General features: G+C 37.8%; 1 protein-coding gene across 1 annotated transcript in view; it reads right to left on the bottom strand.

The window, feature by feature from the left end:
• The window catches only part of TRHDE (thyrotropin releasing hormone degrading enzyme), a 227,958-nt gene that overhangs the window by 66,133 nt on the left and 142,345 nt on the right, over positions 1-19,480 (bottom strand). Inside the window, exons 8-9 of the mRNA XM_013947643.2 lie at positions 17,710-17,775; positions 15,050-15,237 (exon numbers count right to left, since the gene is read on the bottom strand). Coding sequence (XP_013803097.2) covers positions 15,050-15,237; positions 17,710-17,775 — 254 coding nt within the window. The remainder of the gene's footprint in view (positions 1-15,049; positions 15,238-17,709; positions 17,776-19,480) is intronic.

A 19,480-nucleotide genomic window follows, 5' to 3' on the forward strand; every position in this document is an offset into this window, starting at 1 on the left:
CACACTGAGCTGATGTTTTCCAAAATTACCTACCACAACTCCAAGATCTCTTTCCTGAGAGATAATTGTTGCTTCAGAACCCATCACTGAGCATCTAAGCTAACTTAGCTGTTTTTCCCCAAGCATATCACTTTGCATCTATCAACATTAAGCTTCATCTGTCATTTTATCACCATGTCAACCAGAGTTGAGAGATCCTTCTGTAAATCTTAGTAATTAACTTTTGTTTTTACTACCCTCCCAAAACTATGTCACCTCACTCTCAGTGCCCTTTATCAGAACACTGAGCATCAGTTTTAGCACTGATTCCTCAAGGATTTAATGAGTGATCACCCTCCACTGAGAAACCATTTGATTTCTTACTTTTTGTTTATATTTTTTAACTGAGATCTTCTCTATCATCCCAGTCCAGATTACTTTCTTTAAGAATCTTTAGTGAGGGATCTGGACCTCCAAAAACACAGTTAAAATGACAAGAGACTACCTATGTTTAGATATAGGACATCTATTAACAATCTATGATTACTTTACTTAACTAGGAAAACAAAGTAGGAGAACTATGGCAAGATAGAAGAACAGAACAATGTACAGACTTCAGAAAAAAAATTGCTATTTTTTAGCATGTTTAACAATAGAATAATAAGGGACAAAATTAAAATGATATGCACAAAATGGAACTATATGATCTCCTTCTTAACAGAATATAAGAAGCATAATTATTTTAAAGAGTAGTGGCAATCATAACAAATAAATTCAAATTGTAGACTGTTTTAAACCTGAAAGGATCTTAAGAGATCCAATCCTCTGCTCAAATGCACTAACAGTACAGGAAAGCATGGTTTCAGTGTATCTGGAAGATGAGATCAGAGGAGGATACATAGGCTGTATTTTCAGCCGTATCATACGAAGTTAGTAGGATCCAATTTTTCACATGTGGCAAAACATCTACCATCTTATTTCTTTCCTGATCCCTCCCAGTGCAAAACATCTACAGAATAAATTTCAAAAAAGCTGTATGGATCTTCAAACAGCTTACTATGCTCAGAAAAAAAATTCGGAGTTGTCCAAATTATTCTGGGTTGGAAAAACAGAAATAATTTATCTTACATCAACTGGCACTCACGAAATCTCAGTCATCACCTTTCTGTGCCTCAGTTTCTCTAGGATAAAGTCAATCGTGCAAACATTGATGGTTAGTGTCAGATGAGCTGCCATGGGGTACCTGAGACATCTGCCACGGGCTGTTAGATATGACACAGCATCCACGGAAGTTCCTGCCCATGTTTTGGCAGCAGAAGGTCAAGCAAGATACCCAAGGGCACCTCCAGTGGCACTAGCCACCTCTGTGAAAGCAACTCCATTTGTTCAATATTGATAACAATACCTACCGTAATTAATTGGTAGTTTCCCAAGGAAACATCTTCATTTTTAATTGAAAAGGCAAATGTTTGAAACCAAACCTTTCATGAGAAAGAGAAGGTTTCAGCATAGATTTTCAATTATAATGCTTAAAATAGACATTGCTGAAACATTTTATATCCATATTTTAAATAAACACTTCCACTTTGCTGATTCAAAACGAATTTTTGCTTAAAACACAAGTTAATTAAAGGGAGAATTTAAAATGTGTGAAACTGAAATGAAAGGTACTGAAATTACTGAATTGAAATGAATGTTCTAAACCAATTTTCCCCCAATTTTTGCTTTGATTTTTGTCCTGATTCAGTACAGGGAAATATTTTGATATGTTGAGAATTTCTGTGGGATGGGAATCCATTTCTTGCTCAACTATAACACTTGCTAATTTTTGTAAAGCATTTTGAGAACATAGCAATCTAAGACTTACTTCACATCACTGAAGGATATGATTAAAACTATTTAACACAAAGATAAAGTGAGGCATAAAAATAAGTTAAGAATAAAAGGGATAAAAAGAAAATACAAGAGTAAAACTCAGCGGAGGACTTCCACCTCCTTGTTTTAACTACTAGATCTTAATAGCCACAATGCCATCTCTGTCTCTTCAGTTAAAAATAAATATCTCCTATGTCCAGAGTGGCGGAAGCTGAGAAACAGTGAGCAAGGAAGGGCTCCTTGGCATTAGTTTCCCAGTCTCGCCTCTGCAGATGGAGAATGCTCGGATTTCATTTTTACAAAGATGTATGCTCAGGTAAGCAGTGCTGAGTCTGAGGAGCAGACAACTTCTCACTGTGGCCGCCCTTGACAACAGTCATGATTTCTTGATTATATTATGATGCTGACAGGGTCATTTCTTATAGAGGGAATACCCTGCTCTGAGCAGCTTCCATGAACTCACACTGTGGGGATTTCAAAGACAAAAGAACACAAAAACAAAGTAATGAACATATGTGAGCTCTTGGAAAGCAAATAAGTCTTTCAAAACTTATAAATGAAAGCTAAGAATTAAAGGTTTGTATCTTTACTCCAGTTGCATAGTTGGCTGATCTGCAGAGACATAATCACACAATGGCCAGTAAAAGAAGAATTTAGCTGCACAGTTGCAAAAGTTTCTGACTTATGGATTAAAAATCTTAAAGCCTATTATAAAATAAATGGCACAGAAAGTTGATAACTTGTGAACTAACTAGTGCGACATTTGGACATTGAAACAGTAGAACAAAAAGAGACTAGAGATCTCTCATTTCTTGTCCTTGCCAAGATTACTGCAATCTCTGTTAGTAAGGTAAAAGACCTTTGTTTTTAGTGAATTCTGAAGACTAGAATAATGGAAGGTTCAAAGATAAACTGTTTATGGAAAACCTGAAAGTATATTCAACTGTTCTACAATGCTGCAAGCCTTGTTGCTTTGACACCCGGAGGCTTGTATTCCTAGGCTGAGAGCACAAGTACATGAAGTAGAACTTTTCAGCAGTACCAGGGTAAAATTTTGCAACCCAGACTTTATCTAGAGAGATAGCATTGGGAAAGGCAGTGTAAAAGCATCATAGAGATTTTTCTGGGTTACTAAATAGCACAGTATCTCATTCAATAAAGAGTATTTCAGGTTCCAGGGGAAGTTCATCCTAATATCACAGGAAATCACATACTTACATTTAGTGTGATTCTACAGAGTGTTAGTTTTGTTTAATGGATAAGGAGCAGAGGACATATTTGTATTGTGAATATCATTCTCAGAAAACTGAAGACCAGAGAGATTTCATTAGATTTAATATGCTCCAGTAAAATGATTGTAGGCTGTGCCCAGAGGCACAACACAGCAGAGAAAGATTTTCTTCCCATTCACCCAAGTATTACAGCTCCTACACACGCCAGAGTGTCAAGGGACTCCAAGTACTCTGTCAGGACAGATGACAGCAGATAGGAAGGAAAAAATTTCACTAACTTTGTAGGAAAGACAAATACGGAATGAAAAATGGATAAAGGAGAACAAATGGAAAGTACTGAGACCAACTGGGTACAGGTTGGGGTGTATTCACTGGTCATCTAGACACATCCAGTATGATCTTAATCCTTGTTTCCAGATTGAAAACAAGAAGTTTAATGCAAGCAACAATGAGAAACAGGTAAAAAAAATACTGGCAAGGTAACCAATTAAGTTGAATTCCCCTACAACTGGCAAGAAAAAGCAGGCAACAAATATAGTAGACTTTTTAATCCAACAGGAAGTTGCCATTAGCCAACTGGAATGCAGAAAGGACAGTACTGATGCTTTATTAACTGGAGAAGGCCTGCCACTGTCTGAATCAGATGGGACTTTCACAATTCCAACGGTTGGCCAATTTCTGTCTTCAGCGCTTTCTTGAGGGAGGAAATGAGCAGAGCAGGACCTGACAAGTGCACCACACCCCATTAATATCAAGAGTTTGGCGGACTTGAGCAAAATGAGGAAAACAAATGGTGCTAACGTGGGGATTCTGAGGTTCAAGATGTTCTGCCCCCACACAAGACTAATGAATCTGTCAACAAGAAAAAAGTAAATTAAGGCAAAAAAGGGACAGAGACAGAGTTAAATCAGAGGCATTAACAACAGTGACTACATGATCAACTAGACAGAGACTGCAAGTATTTGTGGAGATGTTTACTCCAAGATTATCCTGGGCTATGCTGGGCAGAGGCATTTCCAACCACTTGCAAAAGCAAGCAAAGAATTTGGATTTAGGAGGACTCTGTGAATTAAAGACTGTGTTATAGTATAGTCTTTAGGGAGCTCAGACTGACCGAAAGACAGACTGCAGTTTTTTCATCCACAAGTCCAGACACAATGGAGTTAGGCTACCATGTCGTACACATGCAGTATTGTCAAAGAAGATAGCACAACTGCAACCAGGGCACATGCTATTTGGGTGATCATTATTTCACCATCTAAACCTGACTGCATCAAAAACTAAGTGAGCTTTTTATAACAGTTTCTTCTTTCTCACTGATGCCTAACCTACGGAGGAATTAAACTTTTTTGGCTGGGGACACCTACCAACCAAAACAACTGAAAGGCTTTCAGCTCTTGATAGTTTGCTGCAAAGGCAGAGGGACACTGAACAAAGGAAGGGGCTTATGTGTATATTTGAGAGGCAATCAAATGGACACCATGTACGTAAAGTCTTTGAAATGATCAGATGATACACAGTGCAGCTTGCAGAGTTCTCTAGACATTTGTAAGCTCTGATCCAAACTCAGGGAACATGGAAAAGTGACTTTTGGCCAGGACTTTCAGGAACTGACTAACTGTTTCCTTGAAAATGTTGCTGAAATTCAAAAGCATGAAACCACCTTTATGGTGTGAGAAAACAGGACTTTTATGAATCACAGATGGAATGACTAGAATTATTGTCTTTTGACATTCTTCTTCAGGATATCAGTAAAATTAATTACAAACCTCACAGAGTCATCTGAGTTATCTCCATAATCAACTGACAGTTTGAGAGTTTGTCTGACAACAGACAGTTAAGTAAGTAATGGCTTAGTATCAAAGCCAAAAGCCAGAACCAGCAAAATTTGACAAAGGATGATAGGCAGCCTCCTCTGATATATTTATAGGACACAAGAAAACGCAAGCACAGCAGCTTCCAATGCATTTACAGGATCCAAATAATCCCTGGTGGATCTGAATGGGCTCCAGCAACATTTGAGCTCAGAAGCACTACAAATCTCAGTTTTTGGAGAATACTGCAACTTTTCAGTTTTAACAGATGTGGACTTAATAGATGCCTCTCAGATCAACAGCAATCAGTTTTTAAAACTATCTTGTCTATTAAAAGAGAAATTCCCAAAGGACTGATTTATCTAACATTCATTAGTCTACTTTCTCTGAGCTGTTCAAAGGTTCTCACTAGACGTGTAGCAGGATTCACCTAATATATATTTCTGAGAGAAGCAAAACTTTGGGCTTTGGAAGGTCTTTGGAATTGTGGACCTACTGCCATTTTGCATATGAACTAAACTTAGCTACATAACCGGAGGAAACCACAGATGATCAGTATAATTTGGAGAAATATTTAGAATTGCATGACAGGGTGAATAGGAAGTTTCTATTCTGGTCTTGAAAGATGCTAGCACTTCCGATGGTAAGCCTCTTCATTTGCAGTTCTGCCTCAATACAGCTGCTTATTTTCTCGCTAATGATTTTATATGTTCTTCTATTATGTATGATTTCGTTTAGTAAATTCATGTTAAAAGAGGTAATCAGATTGGTATGTTCCAAAATAAGGCCTGATTGTTGTTTCTACGAGAGACTATTTCTAGGCTAGATCGTGGACTGTTTTTTTTTTTTTCTGTATCAGGATCTAAATACAAAGATATGGAGGGAAAAGGATTTTCAGTGCCAGCACAGTATTGCTGGCAGCAGAGAAGAGAGGCCTATGTATTTTGAACAATCATGGACACAATAACTAATCTGCAGCCAGTGATTAACATGTTTAATAGTAACCTATCATCAGAGATGAGGATTTTGTAGTTTTCCTTTACTCCACCATAGAGCTAATTCTCTTGGATTTTACAAGAATCTTTGGACTAATTTTTAGCAGTACCTGAGTACTTGAGCTGAAATAGGGAAAACAGTCTATCTTCTTCATGTGGAACAGCTGAACCCTCTCCTTGTCAGAAAATACCTTAATTAGAAGAGACATGCTACGTCTTTGCATTTAAGTGCTATCTGTTTACCTCCCCCAAAATGCTCTTAGCTAAATTGCCAGAGAGGGGTTTTATTTTTGCTTTGATTTCAGCTAGTATGATGCAATAATGTAATTATGTAACAGAAAGTGCCCTCTTTTGCCAACGGAAGGCATACTACCAACTTCCTGCATATAACTCTTTCTTCAGCATGTTCAGACAATGAGAGTGGTCGCTTCTAATCTGGAAGAGTGCTCAGGTTCTTAAGGAATTTTTTTGAAAATCTTAATAATATTGAGCTGCAGTAGTGACTGTCTGGTGCATCCACCTCTGAAAACACAGTTTCTATCACATACAGTGGTGGCTACTTACTCGTGAACCTTATGGACACTGTAGCAAAGGAGTATATAATGGGGAGACAGGCTTGAGAAAGCAGCTGTGGTTGACATTATTGTGATCCTTTTGCCCTGCTTTTCTAAAATCTTTATTTGGAAACTGCAGATTTCAAAAATCTTCCTGGTCAGACCCACAAACGACTGATATTTTAACTTCTACAGATGCCAGAGGATGATTCACACACCTCCAAAAAGGAAGGAAAACATGCTTGTTTTGTATAGTTTCTTTGTGACAGAGCTGCTGTTTGGCCTGAAACTTTAGTGCAAGTATTCAGTTGCTAACAGTTATTGAAAAAATAAGTGCTGTGAATTGGCAACCAGTTCCTTTGATATCAAAAGGACTATTCACTTTTCAGACAGAAGAGACAGGTAATGTAACGTATATTTGACTCTCAGTTATGGTTAATGCTGTGAAGTTTCCACTCAAAAACAGGGACAGAGAAGGACAGCATGTGTGCTGCATTTTCAGTTTGCCTGGATGCTCTACGGAGTTTTCTGCCAAATATAATCCCCTACCAATGCAATGAAACCACGAAGTCCCAGTCCAGAGAAAAGATTTCAGTGGTGTAACAGGAGCACTATTATGAAAAATTCTCTGCGCATCACTGGACTGATGGTCTGTCCTGTGATGACAGCATGCCCATTCTATTAGAAAACAGCAGTATGTCTTTGGCCATCCCATATAAGACCCCCCCCTCCTTTAACCTGATTGTTTTTTTAAGGGTAGACTCAAAGTAATTTAAATGAATTATTTTAAATTAAATAACATGATTTGAAAAAAAAAAAAATCATTGCATAAATCTGACTACTAAACCTTCTACCCAATACAAAATTCTGTGCAATTTTAGCTTACTATTTCAAACCAAAATAAATTATAAATGAGGTGGTTATAAATATTTTGGGGCTCTTCAAAACTGACTCATTTCAATGTCAGTGCTAGCAGAGTATCTTACTGAATTTAGAAACAAGTTGTGGGCAAAGAACAAACACTACAAATTCTTTCTCAGCACATGTCTTTTTTTCCCTACCTACCTTTTCTTTTTTACACTTAATACAAAAGGCTTCATTTTCAAAAGTGACAAGCAATTTTGGGTGCTGAGTCAGAGACGGGTAGAAAGAAGCTGGTTATAAGCAGTGTCAAGTGTCTGTTCTAAGAGCTGCCTCGTTATTCTCCAGGCATTATTTTCCAGGTTACTCTCATGGCCTTTAATCTCCCAGGCATTGTGTGTTCTGTCTTGCACCAGTGTAGAACGTCCTTGCAGGACTGCACACATGGTGCCGATCTTGCAAACCCCTGTCTCCCTGAGTACTTTACCCATGAGTATGGTCCCTTGACTACAGAGTGCAGACCTGAGATTTCTTTGAGCTAAATTAGTCAGGAGTGGAGGAACATGTTATGGGCTGAGGAGGGATGGATACTCCCTGTGACCCCACTAGTCAGACACAGGAATAAGGAAGCATTTTAGCTATGCCTACAGCTCTCCAAAACATTCTCAGAAACTTACAGCAATGCATTTTGCAGTGTGTTCCACTATTCAGTTTTGCTTTTTCCTCAGAATATTAGGAATTTAACCAGGACTAAAATATAATTCCTATGATAGTTTCTACTTTGTCAGTGAATTTCCCTAAGAGTCCCCCACTACAATATCTTCCCTATAAAGTCTGAGATTCTACTACTGACCCTGAAGGCTCAAAAGGAGATAAGGAGAAAAAAATCCATTATTAGCAGCTTAAGTCTGCAAAAGGAGGAAGAACATATAAGTAATTTCATCTTCTGATCTACAATTTCTATTACAAAGCCAAAAAAACATGACATTTATCCACCTTCAGCCCTCTCATCACCTCTGTCTCTGCCAAATGTTGTTTGTTCTTTCCCCAGTTCTGCTCTTCACTTTCACTTGGACCCCCATCTTGACTACCCTCTCCATTTCCCTGGTTCTCCTCATTTGCCTGTTACAGCTACGCAATTTTAGTGCTCATGTCTGCACCCTGCCACACTCCATTCCCTTCTCCTCTTGCATGTTAGGCAGCTCCCCACTAGCACTGTCACCCTGATTCTCCACTTAGCCTCCTCACCTCACTCAAAATCAAAACATACTGCTGTTCTCAAGTACCTGCTCCTTCCCTCACTATTGAATACGTTTTAATTAATGTGAGTTAATTAACTGGTTTTGGTATGCAGCAAATTCCGAGAGTTAATACAAGCAAACAACATGAGGAAAATGACATAGTCTACAGTGATAATAAAATACAGCAGCAGCTTTTCACTGTCAGCCTAACTTCTGTCAGGATATGAGAGCACTGCCACCACACAGGAAGCAATGCCACAATACACCAATTTTATCTTCTTTAGCCTTCTGCACGTTATAAGACTGAAAGTTACCAGTATCCTGCACACCAGAGTGTCCTGGAAGTTTGCCTAGTGAGAAGACTCTTTCACCAATAGAAGCTGTGAAATGGTTTGGGAAATAAAGTGTTAAAACTGATATTTCTGAGATCTTTGCTAGCAGCAACAATCTTGCTGGAGAGATATCAGCACAAAAATGTGCAGGGACAAAATTTAAGAGCACTTCCTATTCTGATTTGATAATAATGCAACAATCAGAAAAGCCTCTAAAAAAAGGCGAGACAAAAGACTGAGGATTCTTCAGTGGCTTTCACAGCAAAAGACATCCTATTGTATCAGGCAGAATGTGCGGTGCAAGGACTGGGCTAGTAATATCACGACCCAACAGCAAAGGCAATCCACCTGCACGCGCCTGAGGCAGGCAGGGTTCCTGCAGGTCATTCCAAGCAGCAGATCTTCTGTCCGCTAATTCGCAGCAGAAGCACCCTGCACAGCACCATCCTCCACCATACAGCTGAAGTTAAGGATTGCCCCTGTATATATTGGAGGACAAAATGTATTTGTCTTATAGAGCCATCTTCTACTGAACATCAGTGTACAAGAAAAGAGAAGGCACTCCCCACACTTTCTCCATCTTCTGAAAGAACAAGTATTTTCAAGTTGCTAGTTGACCAGCAAAGAACCTGCTTAAATCAATGTCTAGCTTTGCTCATAGATAGCTCTGCTCTTCACTAAGGACTCTTGATTTTTTCATCTTATTCTTGCTAATTCCTTTTCCTCTGTGTCTCATACACTAGTACCTTCCCCTCTTTAAGCCCACTTTCTTCGCCTTTATTATAGCTGATATAGTTAGAGATGGTCAGGTCAGTCAAGATGAACCAGGGTACCGCATCTACTCCCTAGGTAACAACACAAAAGTTGTTTCTAGTAGAAATATTGATATAAATTTAATCATTCAGGTATAGTAAAGACGAAGGACATAACAAGAAAACAGTTCTAAGCTTCACTCAAAGGAGATGAGAAAATAGATTAGATGGTTTTTCCCAGAGATAGGGGGGTATGTCTACCACAGGCAAAATATTTGGTAAATTAATACTTCATTTTTCTGTTTACATTTTGTTAGCCCTTTTTCCTCAACTGAAAGATACTTATCAGCACTCTCCTTGTGCTCCTAATAAGTCCCCCATCTCTGCTCAGGTGATAACACCATACAAATAAATAAGAATACACATGGCAATATCCAAACATGGCTATGCTTTTACTATTCAAATAATCATCAGCAAAGAGACAAGCACAGCCCTTTTTTTGTGCAAAGCCTGAATAAATGAGCTTTGTGTAGGGAATTCAAAGAGACCTGAAGGGAAATAAATTCTGCTGGTAATCATTCAGCTTGGAGTGGAGTGACTGCAGAGCAGCTCTGCTGCCAGCTGTACAGCCTTTCAGCTGTAGTGATTACTACATGGTGTTAGACTCATGAATCTGTACAGCTCTAGCTTTGTTGGTCATGTCCCTGTCTTGCACCATTCCACTAAATTTTCCCTAGTCCAACCACACAGAGAAAGGCACTATGGACTACCACACTACGGCATGTATGAATACACTGTCTATCTCCCAATTTACACCCTTCCCCTTTTTCTTTTTCCTCACAGCTAGCTGTCTTCAATGCCTAGCAAGGCATTTCCCTTGAAGATATTTACCATGAAGTAGTATACCTTGACTATGGAAACTATATGTATGACAAAAATACAAGTGAAAAAACATTGCCTCAGCAACGGGAACTTCATTATTTTGATAATATTAAAAAAGTTATTTATTTTTGAAGAGATGGGCTCTATATATTTTTAGAAGGCAATATTTATATCCGTAGCCTGAAAGCTTTGGTCTGTTCTTCAACATAGTATATAAATGGTTTATGGATTTCATCAAAACTCATTAGTTTATTTTCTATACCACAGATTATTTTTCATAAAAATTTTTGTCAAATCTGTGACCCATTCTTGTAATGACGGATGAGTCTGGTGCCTTAAAATCATGATTTTCTCAGTCAGTAGGGAAACCCACTGAACCCTGTCAGATGGAATATCACCTCATCCCCTGTAGCCTTATGCTGTAAGAGCATAATCCATCCTCAGACAGGTACACATGAGTCTATTGCACATGAATGGAATTAAAAGATTGTTACTTGGGAGAAGACTATGAATAATACAGTATGTGATAGGAGTTACAAACTTTTGCTTGGATAATCTCAGATTGCTACTGAAACATTACCCCAATCACAGGCTTAGAGATTTGAACAGAAACCCAATGATTCCGTCCTTTCTGAGGAATGGAATTCCTATAAAAAGTGTCTGTCATTGCTAGTTTTGTTCTCTCATAAAATGAGAGGTATGGATAATGTAAACGGGTGAGTGTCAGGTAAAATCTATGTTCAATTTGCATAGAAGTGAGACTGCATACACTCTATAATTTTATACCAAATGTTAGAGCTTAGAATGCCATACAGTCAATGCACACAAATAAATCACTATGTATATCTGTAGCCCTTGAAACCCATTTTTCTGCATTTTATTTAGAGAGAGGGAAGCCAAAGTTATACACGGTGGGCGAAACAACTATATGTATTTATTTTCTTCTGCAAGAAAATTAAAGACTCTTATATTAATGGATTAGGGAGAACTCGGAGTAAACCCCTGTCAAAGGTATCAACAATTTTCACTTTTACCATTTGCCACCTAGAAAAATCTGCTTGTTGCTTATATATTCCTCTATATGATTTTAGAGAAAAATTAAATGTACTACTTCACATTTCATTTCTAACAGTTAATTGCTGCATAAATATGTACCATAAGGAGAAGCACAAACATTGTATAAAACTAAAATGGTTGTAAAATGTTCAGATGCCTCTTCATTTACATTTCTTATACAGATACATCTGAAAGACCTACTATAAATTGCATCTTCCTAAAGGAAAGCAAAGTTAAATTTGCCTAGAGAGGGCCTGAACCAGAAGTTTTAACTTCCCATCACTTTGAAGGTAATAGAACTGACATTTATTGCTGTGCCATGGTGAACTAAAGCCCCACCTCTGGATAACTAAAGACTATTCAGCAGATGTATGCTTTAAGAACCATCCCTTGAGTCTTCTAGTGCATATTGTGTTGTCTGTTTAGATGATAAACTCCTGGAAAGGCTTGGACCAGCATGTTTTTCTGTGTTTTGTGCAGCTCTATTATTTACAATGTTTAAAATGATAATTGTGATTAATCCATAGATAAACTATCCTAAGGAAGCCAATATTGCTTGCCCTGCAAGAGTAGTGCCTCGAATGTGGCATAAATACAATTTGTTCCCCACTATTTACAGTACCTATTATGGTTCCCCAGGGAGCCATGCATCCAAGGCCTAATTCATGGGTCGCTCAGGACAGATGAGCACTGACTTTATTGGACTGTGAATTAGACCACTGATACACAACACCTCTAAGCCTGCAGCCTGATGTTATATATGCCTCTGTGCTGCCCACAGGATCTACCTATGCTATCGGGTCCCACTGAATCAGTCAGCAAACCCTTGCAACTTCCTGACCAGAATGATCTGCAGAATCAACCAGAGTGCTACACTTCTCAATAGGACTCAGTGTCCGTTAACATGCTTTCTTTAATTCCAGTTATTACTCCCATGTGTACTTGCAGAAAAAGCTGGCCCCGTATGTCATGTCATGCAAACTCTGGGTCATGTAATATTGAAAAACAATATGGAGTAATATACCATGCATTATCAAATGGTATCATATTAATGCAATTTTCCCTGTCTACTGCTTTCATAAGAATCCACCATTGAAACAATGGTGACTTTTTCATTAAAAAAAAAAGAAAAAGACCTAAATCATGTAACATTTCTGACACAAATATTAAACTTACTTTCAGGATGTCAGTCTTGTTTTTATACCGAATTTGATGGTATAAAAGGACTTTTGACAACACAAAGCCATTGTTTCAATTAGGGCACGTGTGCCTGTGGGCAGTGCATTGATGAATTACATGATCATTGCTGTAACACTCCAGACACTAATTTATAACCAAGCCATCAGACTTCAAAATAATCTGGGAGATTATTTTTGAAAGGTGATTGGCATAGGCAAGTGTCATGTTTTGCTAAATATATATGGCTCCTGTTTGGAATTTATACTTATATTTTCAAATTATTTTAATGGGAAGTGGCAACTAGCTCCATCATTTAACTGTCTGGTGTAAGCATTCTATCTGTAAAGCCTTTCCCGGGTAATGAGCTTCCTCTGCATTTGTGCTTAAAAGGACATGCAAGCACAGAGGAAAACTAATCTGAAGGGAGACAAGAAGGGGAAAGAAGCTTGCCAAAGGAGATGCACATAATACACATTGTATTGTCTATTTAGACAGTAAAACCTTGGCAGGGCCAAAGTTGTTACCTTTTTCCATGCTCTGTACAGCTCCCTTGGTTATTTCCAATGTTTAGAAATTATAATTGTAATAAAGCTTGTAGATAAAATCTCCTAGGAAATTCAACACAACTTGCCCTGCTGGAGCAGGACACTAGCCTTCCACATATCTCAAGATACGGATTCAATTAATGTTACATATGAAAATAAAATTATTAAGAGTCTAACTCTCACCCCTAAGGTTCCATCTGACAAAATACTACATATTGAGTAGTCTTTACTCATGAATTATAGAGTAGCACAGTTATTAAAATAGATACTGAGTACCTGCCTGACAGATCTACCTAAGAACGTCTCCACAATACTTAAAGGCTTAATACAGTTGTTTTAAACAACCAAAGAACTAATAAAAACTGTTTATATATATACATGTATATATATGTTATGTATCTGCGTGTGTGTGTGTGTATATATGGTTTTATATAGATAGATAATAAAAAAATAATAAAAATAATAAAAAACTTCTTCTGAGTAATCAAATCCACTCACATTATATGTGGGTATATACACTTACACAAAAGAAATTTTCAGGTGAGCAAATGTGAACTGCTCTCATGTTGCACTGAACTATGACTCATGAACACTTCTAACAGTTCACGTTCACTTGTTTTATCTCTTATTTACAAAGGAACTCATTTCAGTGCAGAACTTAAACATATGCTTAATACCCAGCTAGGCTGTTCTAATACAGCCAGGAAAACAACAACTTACTGGGTGTCATGTTTGAGCTCCATAATATTCACATTCTAAAAAAAGTTAACAAAGTTATAAATATCATTTACCAATAAATGTAACTACATTTTCATTTTTTAGACATTCCTCAACAGGAATATTCTATAAGCTCCTGACAGGTCAAGAAAATTTGATATTAAATTTTACCTTTTAATGGTTTATATCTTTTGGACAAACACCAAGAATTCAAGGTTCAAAATGTGCCTTGTTTCCCACTGAACAAGAAAAGATGAACACAGAAGCCTCTACAGCTAAATTGCAATTCTCTAGAATCAGCTCTATACCCTTGGCCCTACAAAATGACCTCAAAGCTGCTTTACATAATAAGATAAGGATTCCCAAGCATCAGCCAGCAAAGTCAGCTTGCCTCTGGGATGAAGGAAGTGTGTGGAGTCAGCTGGGAGCATGAAGGAGACAATCTGCGAAGTAGGTAAAAGATATGGGCCTGCTGATTTCAGCCAATATAACAGTCTCTATGGGACCAGTTTAACTGGCTTTAAAACTGGAATAACTGGAATTCCTTGCCTTGTATAGGGCTCCAGTTCATCTCTTAACTGCTTCCCAGGCCAAACCAAGTATATATCTGACAAATGGTTACATCTGCCAATCTCCTACTTAAATATGAGCATGGAAAGGGTCTGTCTGAGGAACTTAAAAAAAAAAAAAAAAAAGCATCAGACCTTCCAACCATGTTCCAGCTTACTTCATGGAGTGTGACAAAAACAAAAGAAAAGGAGAGGAAACAGATGCATGACATAAGACTGCATAAAAGCCAGAGAGATGCAAATAGGCACATTAAAAACTTTATCTTGCTGCTCTATTATTCTAATGATTTTGTTCAACTCTATTAACTAGCTTAATCTTTAATAAAATTCAAATGGAAGGGCTACCACATGCTATTGATTCCAGGCAAAGCTCAGAGATTTCTGCAGAGGCATCTACATAAAACTACACACATGAAGCACTTAACTATAATCTCTTGAATGAATATTCATTGAGAAATGTAAGTACCTGTTGTCTCCAAAGTTAGGATCCTTGGTTTTAGCACCACGGTCATAAACAAAACGTTCTTGGGAGATTACGATGATATTGTCTGTAGTTTCATTTCCCAAGATAGTAATAACAGGATAACCCATCTGCAGTGTCCACTGATCCATTACTTCTTGGATATTTACAAATTTTCCAACCTTTTTTAAAGCCTACAAGAAAAAAGAATAGTTTTAATATGCTGAAGCAATACCACCATCCAATATGTAAACATTTTTTTTTTTTGTCACAGAAGACCATAATTAGTTTTAGAGGTTTAAATAACCATCGTGCACTCATACATGCACACATCTTTACAACCAGTATCTACACACACTACATAATTACACCAATAGTCTCTATACATCTTAAAAATAAACAAGGAGGAATCTTGTCAGAGAGGAGAGCACAATCAGAAAGTCATCTTTTCCACATCATTCAGGCATTTTTGGCATAACAGAAGAAACAACCTGCTTTACAGGTTGTTTGCAAGAGCCACAGAAACATGGGGTTGCCCTTTCCAAAAGGTATTCTTGACCAGTGAAGGTTAAAAAAAGACACATTTTCAGCTGTGTTAGTTGATGTAGGGTACTTACAATAAGGCACATTCAAAGGGCCTGATTTCTGAAAGTACTGAGTTTCTTTGGTCTGAAAATCAAATAAGTACTTATTTGAAAATACCATCTATCATGTCCAGAGTGAGGCCATTTATACATAGATATCCCCAGTTCCTTCAAAAGCTGCACCTCTCATATCATATGCAGGATTAATGTGTTCATATTTCATATAGTGTGTCAATAAAAATGTTATTATTACAGCATTTATTTCAGCTGAAACAAAAAGAGATACTACGGCATCATGGGAGAAGAGACTGGGTATGAGGAGAATGACAGACACTGTTTCCTCTTTAGTGAAGGAAATGTCTCTGGCTGCCGAGCAGGCCTGGAGCACAGACTGAACCATCCTTGGTGAATGTAAGGAGGACACAGCAAGAAGCCTTCAGAACTGAAGCTACAATTGCAATGCATTAGGAATGAAGATGCTGGCAAGAAAGGTGTTTATAGATGAGGGAAATGCAATTTTAAGCCTTAACAATAGATCTGAACATACAGTACAACCTTGTTGGTTATGGCCCAGAAGAGTCTCATTTTTGTGCCTTTATACTATACTGTGGGTTTTGCTGTTCTTTGAACAATACGTTCATCTCTCTGACCTGTAATTACTGAGAACTGTCCCAAAGGCTTTACTAGAGGCAGACATCAGGTAAGAAGCAAGAAGCAAGAAAGACTTTTGCAGTGGCATTCAACTTCCAATCAAGACTTTAAGAGCCTCAATATATGTCACATGTCTAAACTCTCATTAACAGCGCAGACCTAAGGCTCAGTTCACCTGCCCATACATAGGCTAATGTCATTTGACCATGACCTGCCACTCCAGAAGGGCACAGATTTCCGCACAAATCTTGGGTCACATCTACTAGCCCCACCTGAATGTCTTAGACACCCTGTAGTGCCTAAACCGGCACTAACCTAGTCAAGAGCCAGCAGTTCAGGTTAATCTTCGGGTAATCATCTAGTGGCTAGTGAACTGAACTGCTCTGAAGTGAACTGAATCTGCTGACTATATTGACCAGATTTATGGGACTGCAGTTGTTCCTGTTCATCTAGTGTCAACTGAGATGTCCTACAATATTTACCACATCCTCCAGAACTGGTGGACCTACAGTGGTCATGTGCTTATCTGAAGTGGCAGCTGGAAGCCAGGTGGGATAACTTAAGGCAAATGTTAGACGCTTATGAATGAGCAACTGAATCCAGCCCTCACTAACAATAATCAGAGCTTAGATGACTAGCTTATAGGCAGATATCTACACATCTAGATAAATGCAGATGCCTTAACATCCAGCTGAACCCTAGCTTTGGTGTCAACTAAATCTAATTGGTTAAAACTAGATTCCCATGTTTGCTCATGGCTTGAGTTTGTACTCACGCCCAGACTCCCTGACTGTTCCCTGTATTGACTTGTACTCTGAGTGCCCAGACTAGCTCTCTAGGCAGGAAATTCAGGCCTAGTTCACTCACTCTTACAAAAATTAACTCTGTCCTTATAGACCCCTGGACCTGGGTCTAGAACCTCAAGCCTGACTTGGGGATAGCAATGGGACCATGAACATAGCAACTGTGATTCTCTGCAGTATGCCAAGCGTTACAGTAAATAGTTACTTGTTTACACCAAACTTTAAAGCTTTACTAGTTTTGTCCTTCATACAAATTTTAACTCTATACACAGTGACAAACCCACCTGATGCAAATGCCAAAGCACAGCACTTTCACATGCTTTACAGCTTTTGGGCCTCAGGCTGCTGCCACTAAAGTCAATGATAGCAGATTCCATGAGATATCTTTTATTGCACAACAGTGACATAGTACAAACAAGGAAATATATTCTAACACAGGAAAGAATAGAAATACTAAGAAAACATACTTTAATATTATCACTCTGTGAACTCACATGGAAATTCTTTGCATCAATTTGGTCTAGGGTCTGATGATTTCAATATGCACTATTCACTCCTAACCTCACCAAGAAAAATACCACAGTGAATTCCTGCATCTCCCTCAGTGCAATAGATTAAAGCACTTTACCTTTGACAATGTGTTCCAGAGATCATTTCTGGCTGCATTGCCATACTTGTGAATGGTTAAATAGTCCTACAGAAATAAAATAAAAATACAAATCAGTATTACTATACACAAGCCAAATAACTAGAGCTGTGAATCACTGCTATTACAAGTTAAATCACATTAATGTTTGCATTTGTCAGAAATCTAGAAATACACAATATGTTCATCCTAAGGGAGTAAATAAACAGTTTCTTAAGCTAGTTTACAATGCAAAAGATGTTGCTAGGAATTTCATTTACAGCATTCAATGCTCTTCCTTTTCTGTGTAAGGCACTCAATAAGCTAAATATTTTGAATCTACTTTTAAAATATTTGTGTAATCTCAAAAAGGTTTCCTAGGTAATTCTTGGCAATGAAAGGAGATGCTTCTGATACAGAATTCTAGTCGCTATTTTAACAGGTCATTCTGTGTCTAGTGTCAAAAATTTGCTTACTTTGATGATAGCTAGATTTGTTACAAAATATTTAATTGAGATATATTAACCTGCTATTGCCTAAACCATAAACACCTATCCAGCTTATATGTCAAAATACGTAATACTGGCAACTCAAGCCATAGCAGATTATCAGAAAGGTTCTCCACCACAGGAAGCAATGGAACATGTGTACAAGAAAAAGGGGTGACTGGAAGGGGACTCTGTGCTTTTGCACAAGTACATATATGTGTGGTGTCACTGTATACATGACTCAAGACTGAGAGTTATAAACTGAATGCTTTTACTTATTCAGCTACAGTTTCAATGACTGAGTGTTCATTCTTCTCCTGTAGCAAGCAGAAAGATAATGCCTGATAAGCTACCATCATATTAAATTAACTTCCCAAATTAATAGTTTAAACATATAGCCAGGTTAGGTGTGGGCCTTCCAGGCACAAAATGCTCCTACTTTTTAATGTCATCTGGAGAAACAACACTATTAGATTCCTACCTTCCTACATCCCTATAGAACAGCTCATTCAATTATGGAACTGAAATTCAGCAACGATTATTTGAATAACATCCATTTGCAGCATTTTGATTGGATGAATTAAGTGGGGGGAAAAAAAACACATCAGAGGTTGTAAATCAATGGGTTCCCCTGCATTTGAATTTCCATCATCTTTACTTTACACAATGGTAGGAGACAAACCCTAATTTACAGCACAATGCTGAAATCGGGACAAATTTGCTGACTATGTTATCTGTGCTTTGTGTGAAGTAGGATACTTTGGGAATAATTAGTATTTGGAAAGCAAATTTTCTGATATACAAATTGTAGCACCTGTGACAGATTTAGCTTTTGTCAGCCAACTCATAGTACAACAGAAAGCAACTCCCATTTAATCACAGACTAGGAAGGCTAAATGGGAACAGTGACTCTGGTAACTGCAGTGCCTAGTCTTAACAATATCATGAGAATAACTTGGATAAAAGACAACATTATATAGGCTTCACCTATACCACACTGTGCTTCCATTTTGTCTAAAAATATAGAATCATCTGAGGTACTGTGAAATATTCAATAGCTTTCAAAGCTGCAGAAGTTGCATTGCAAATTAAAAAGTTAAAATAGGGACAAACAAAAGTAGGACAAGGTAATAAATAACAACAAATATACATATGCATTCTAAGTGGTCCTAGAAAACACTTCATGTATCAGTTCTTCTGAGAGTTGTTTTCAGAATCATTGTGCAACATAATATAAAGGGTAGAACATTTGAGGATTTACTCCATACAGCCAGTAATCCTGTTTA

This window comes from Apteryx mantelli, chromosome 1 (assembly GCF_036417845.1).
Source record: "Apteryx mantelli isolate bAptMan1 chromosome 1, bAptMan1.hap1, whole genome shotgun sequence".
NCBI classification, from domain to species: Eukaryota; Metazoa; Chordata; class Aves; order Apterygiformes; family Apterygidae; genus Apteryx; species Apteryx mantelli.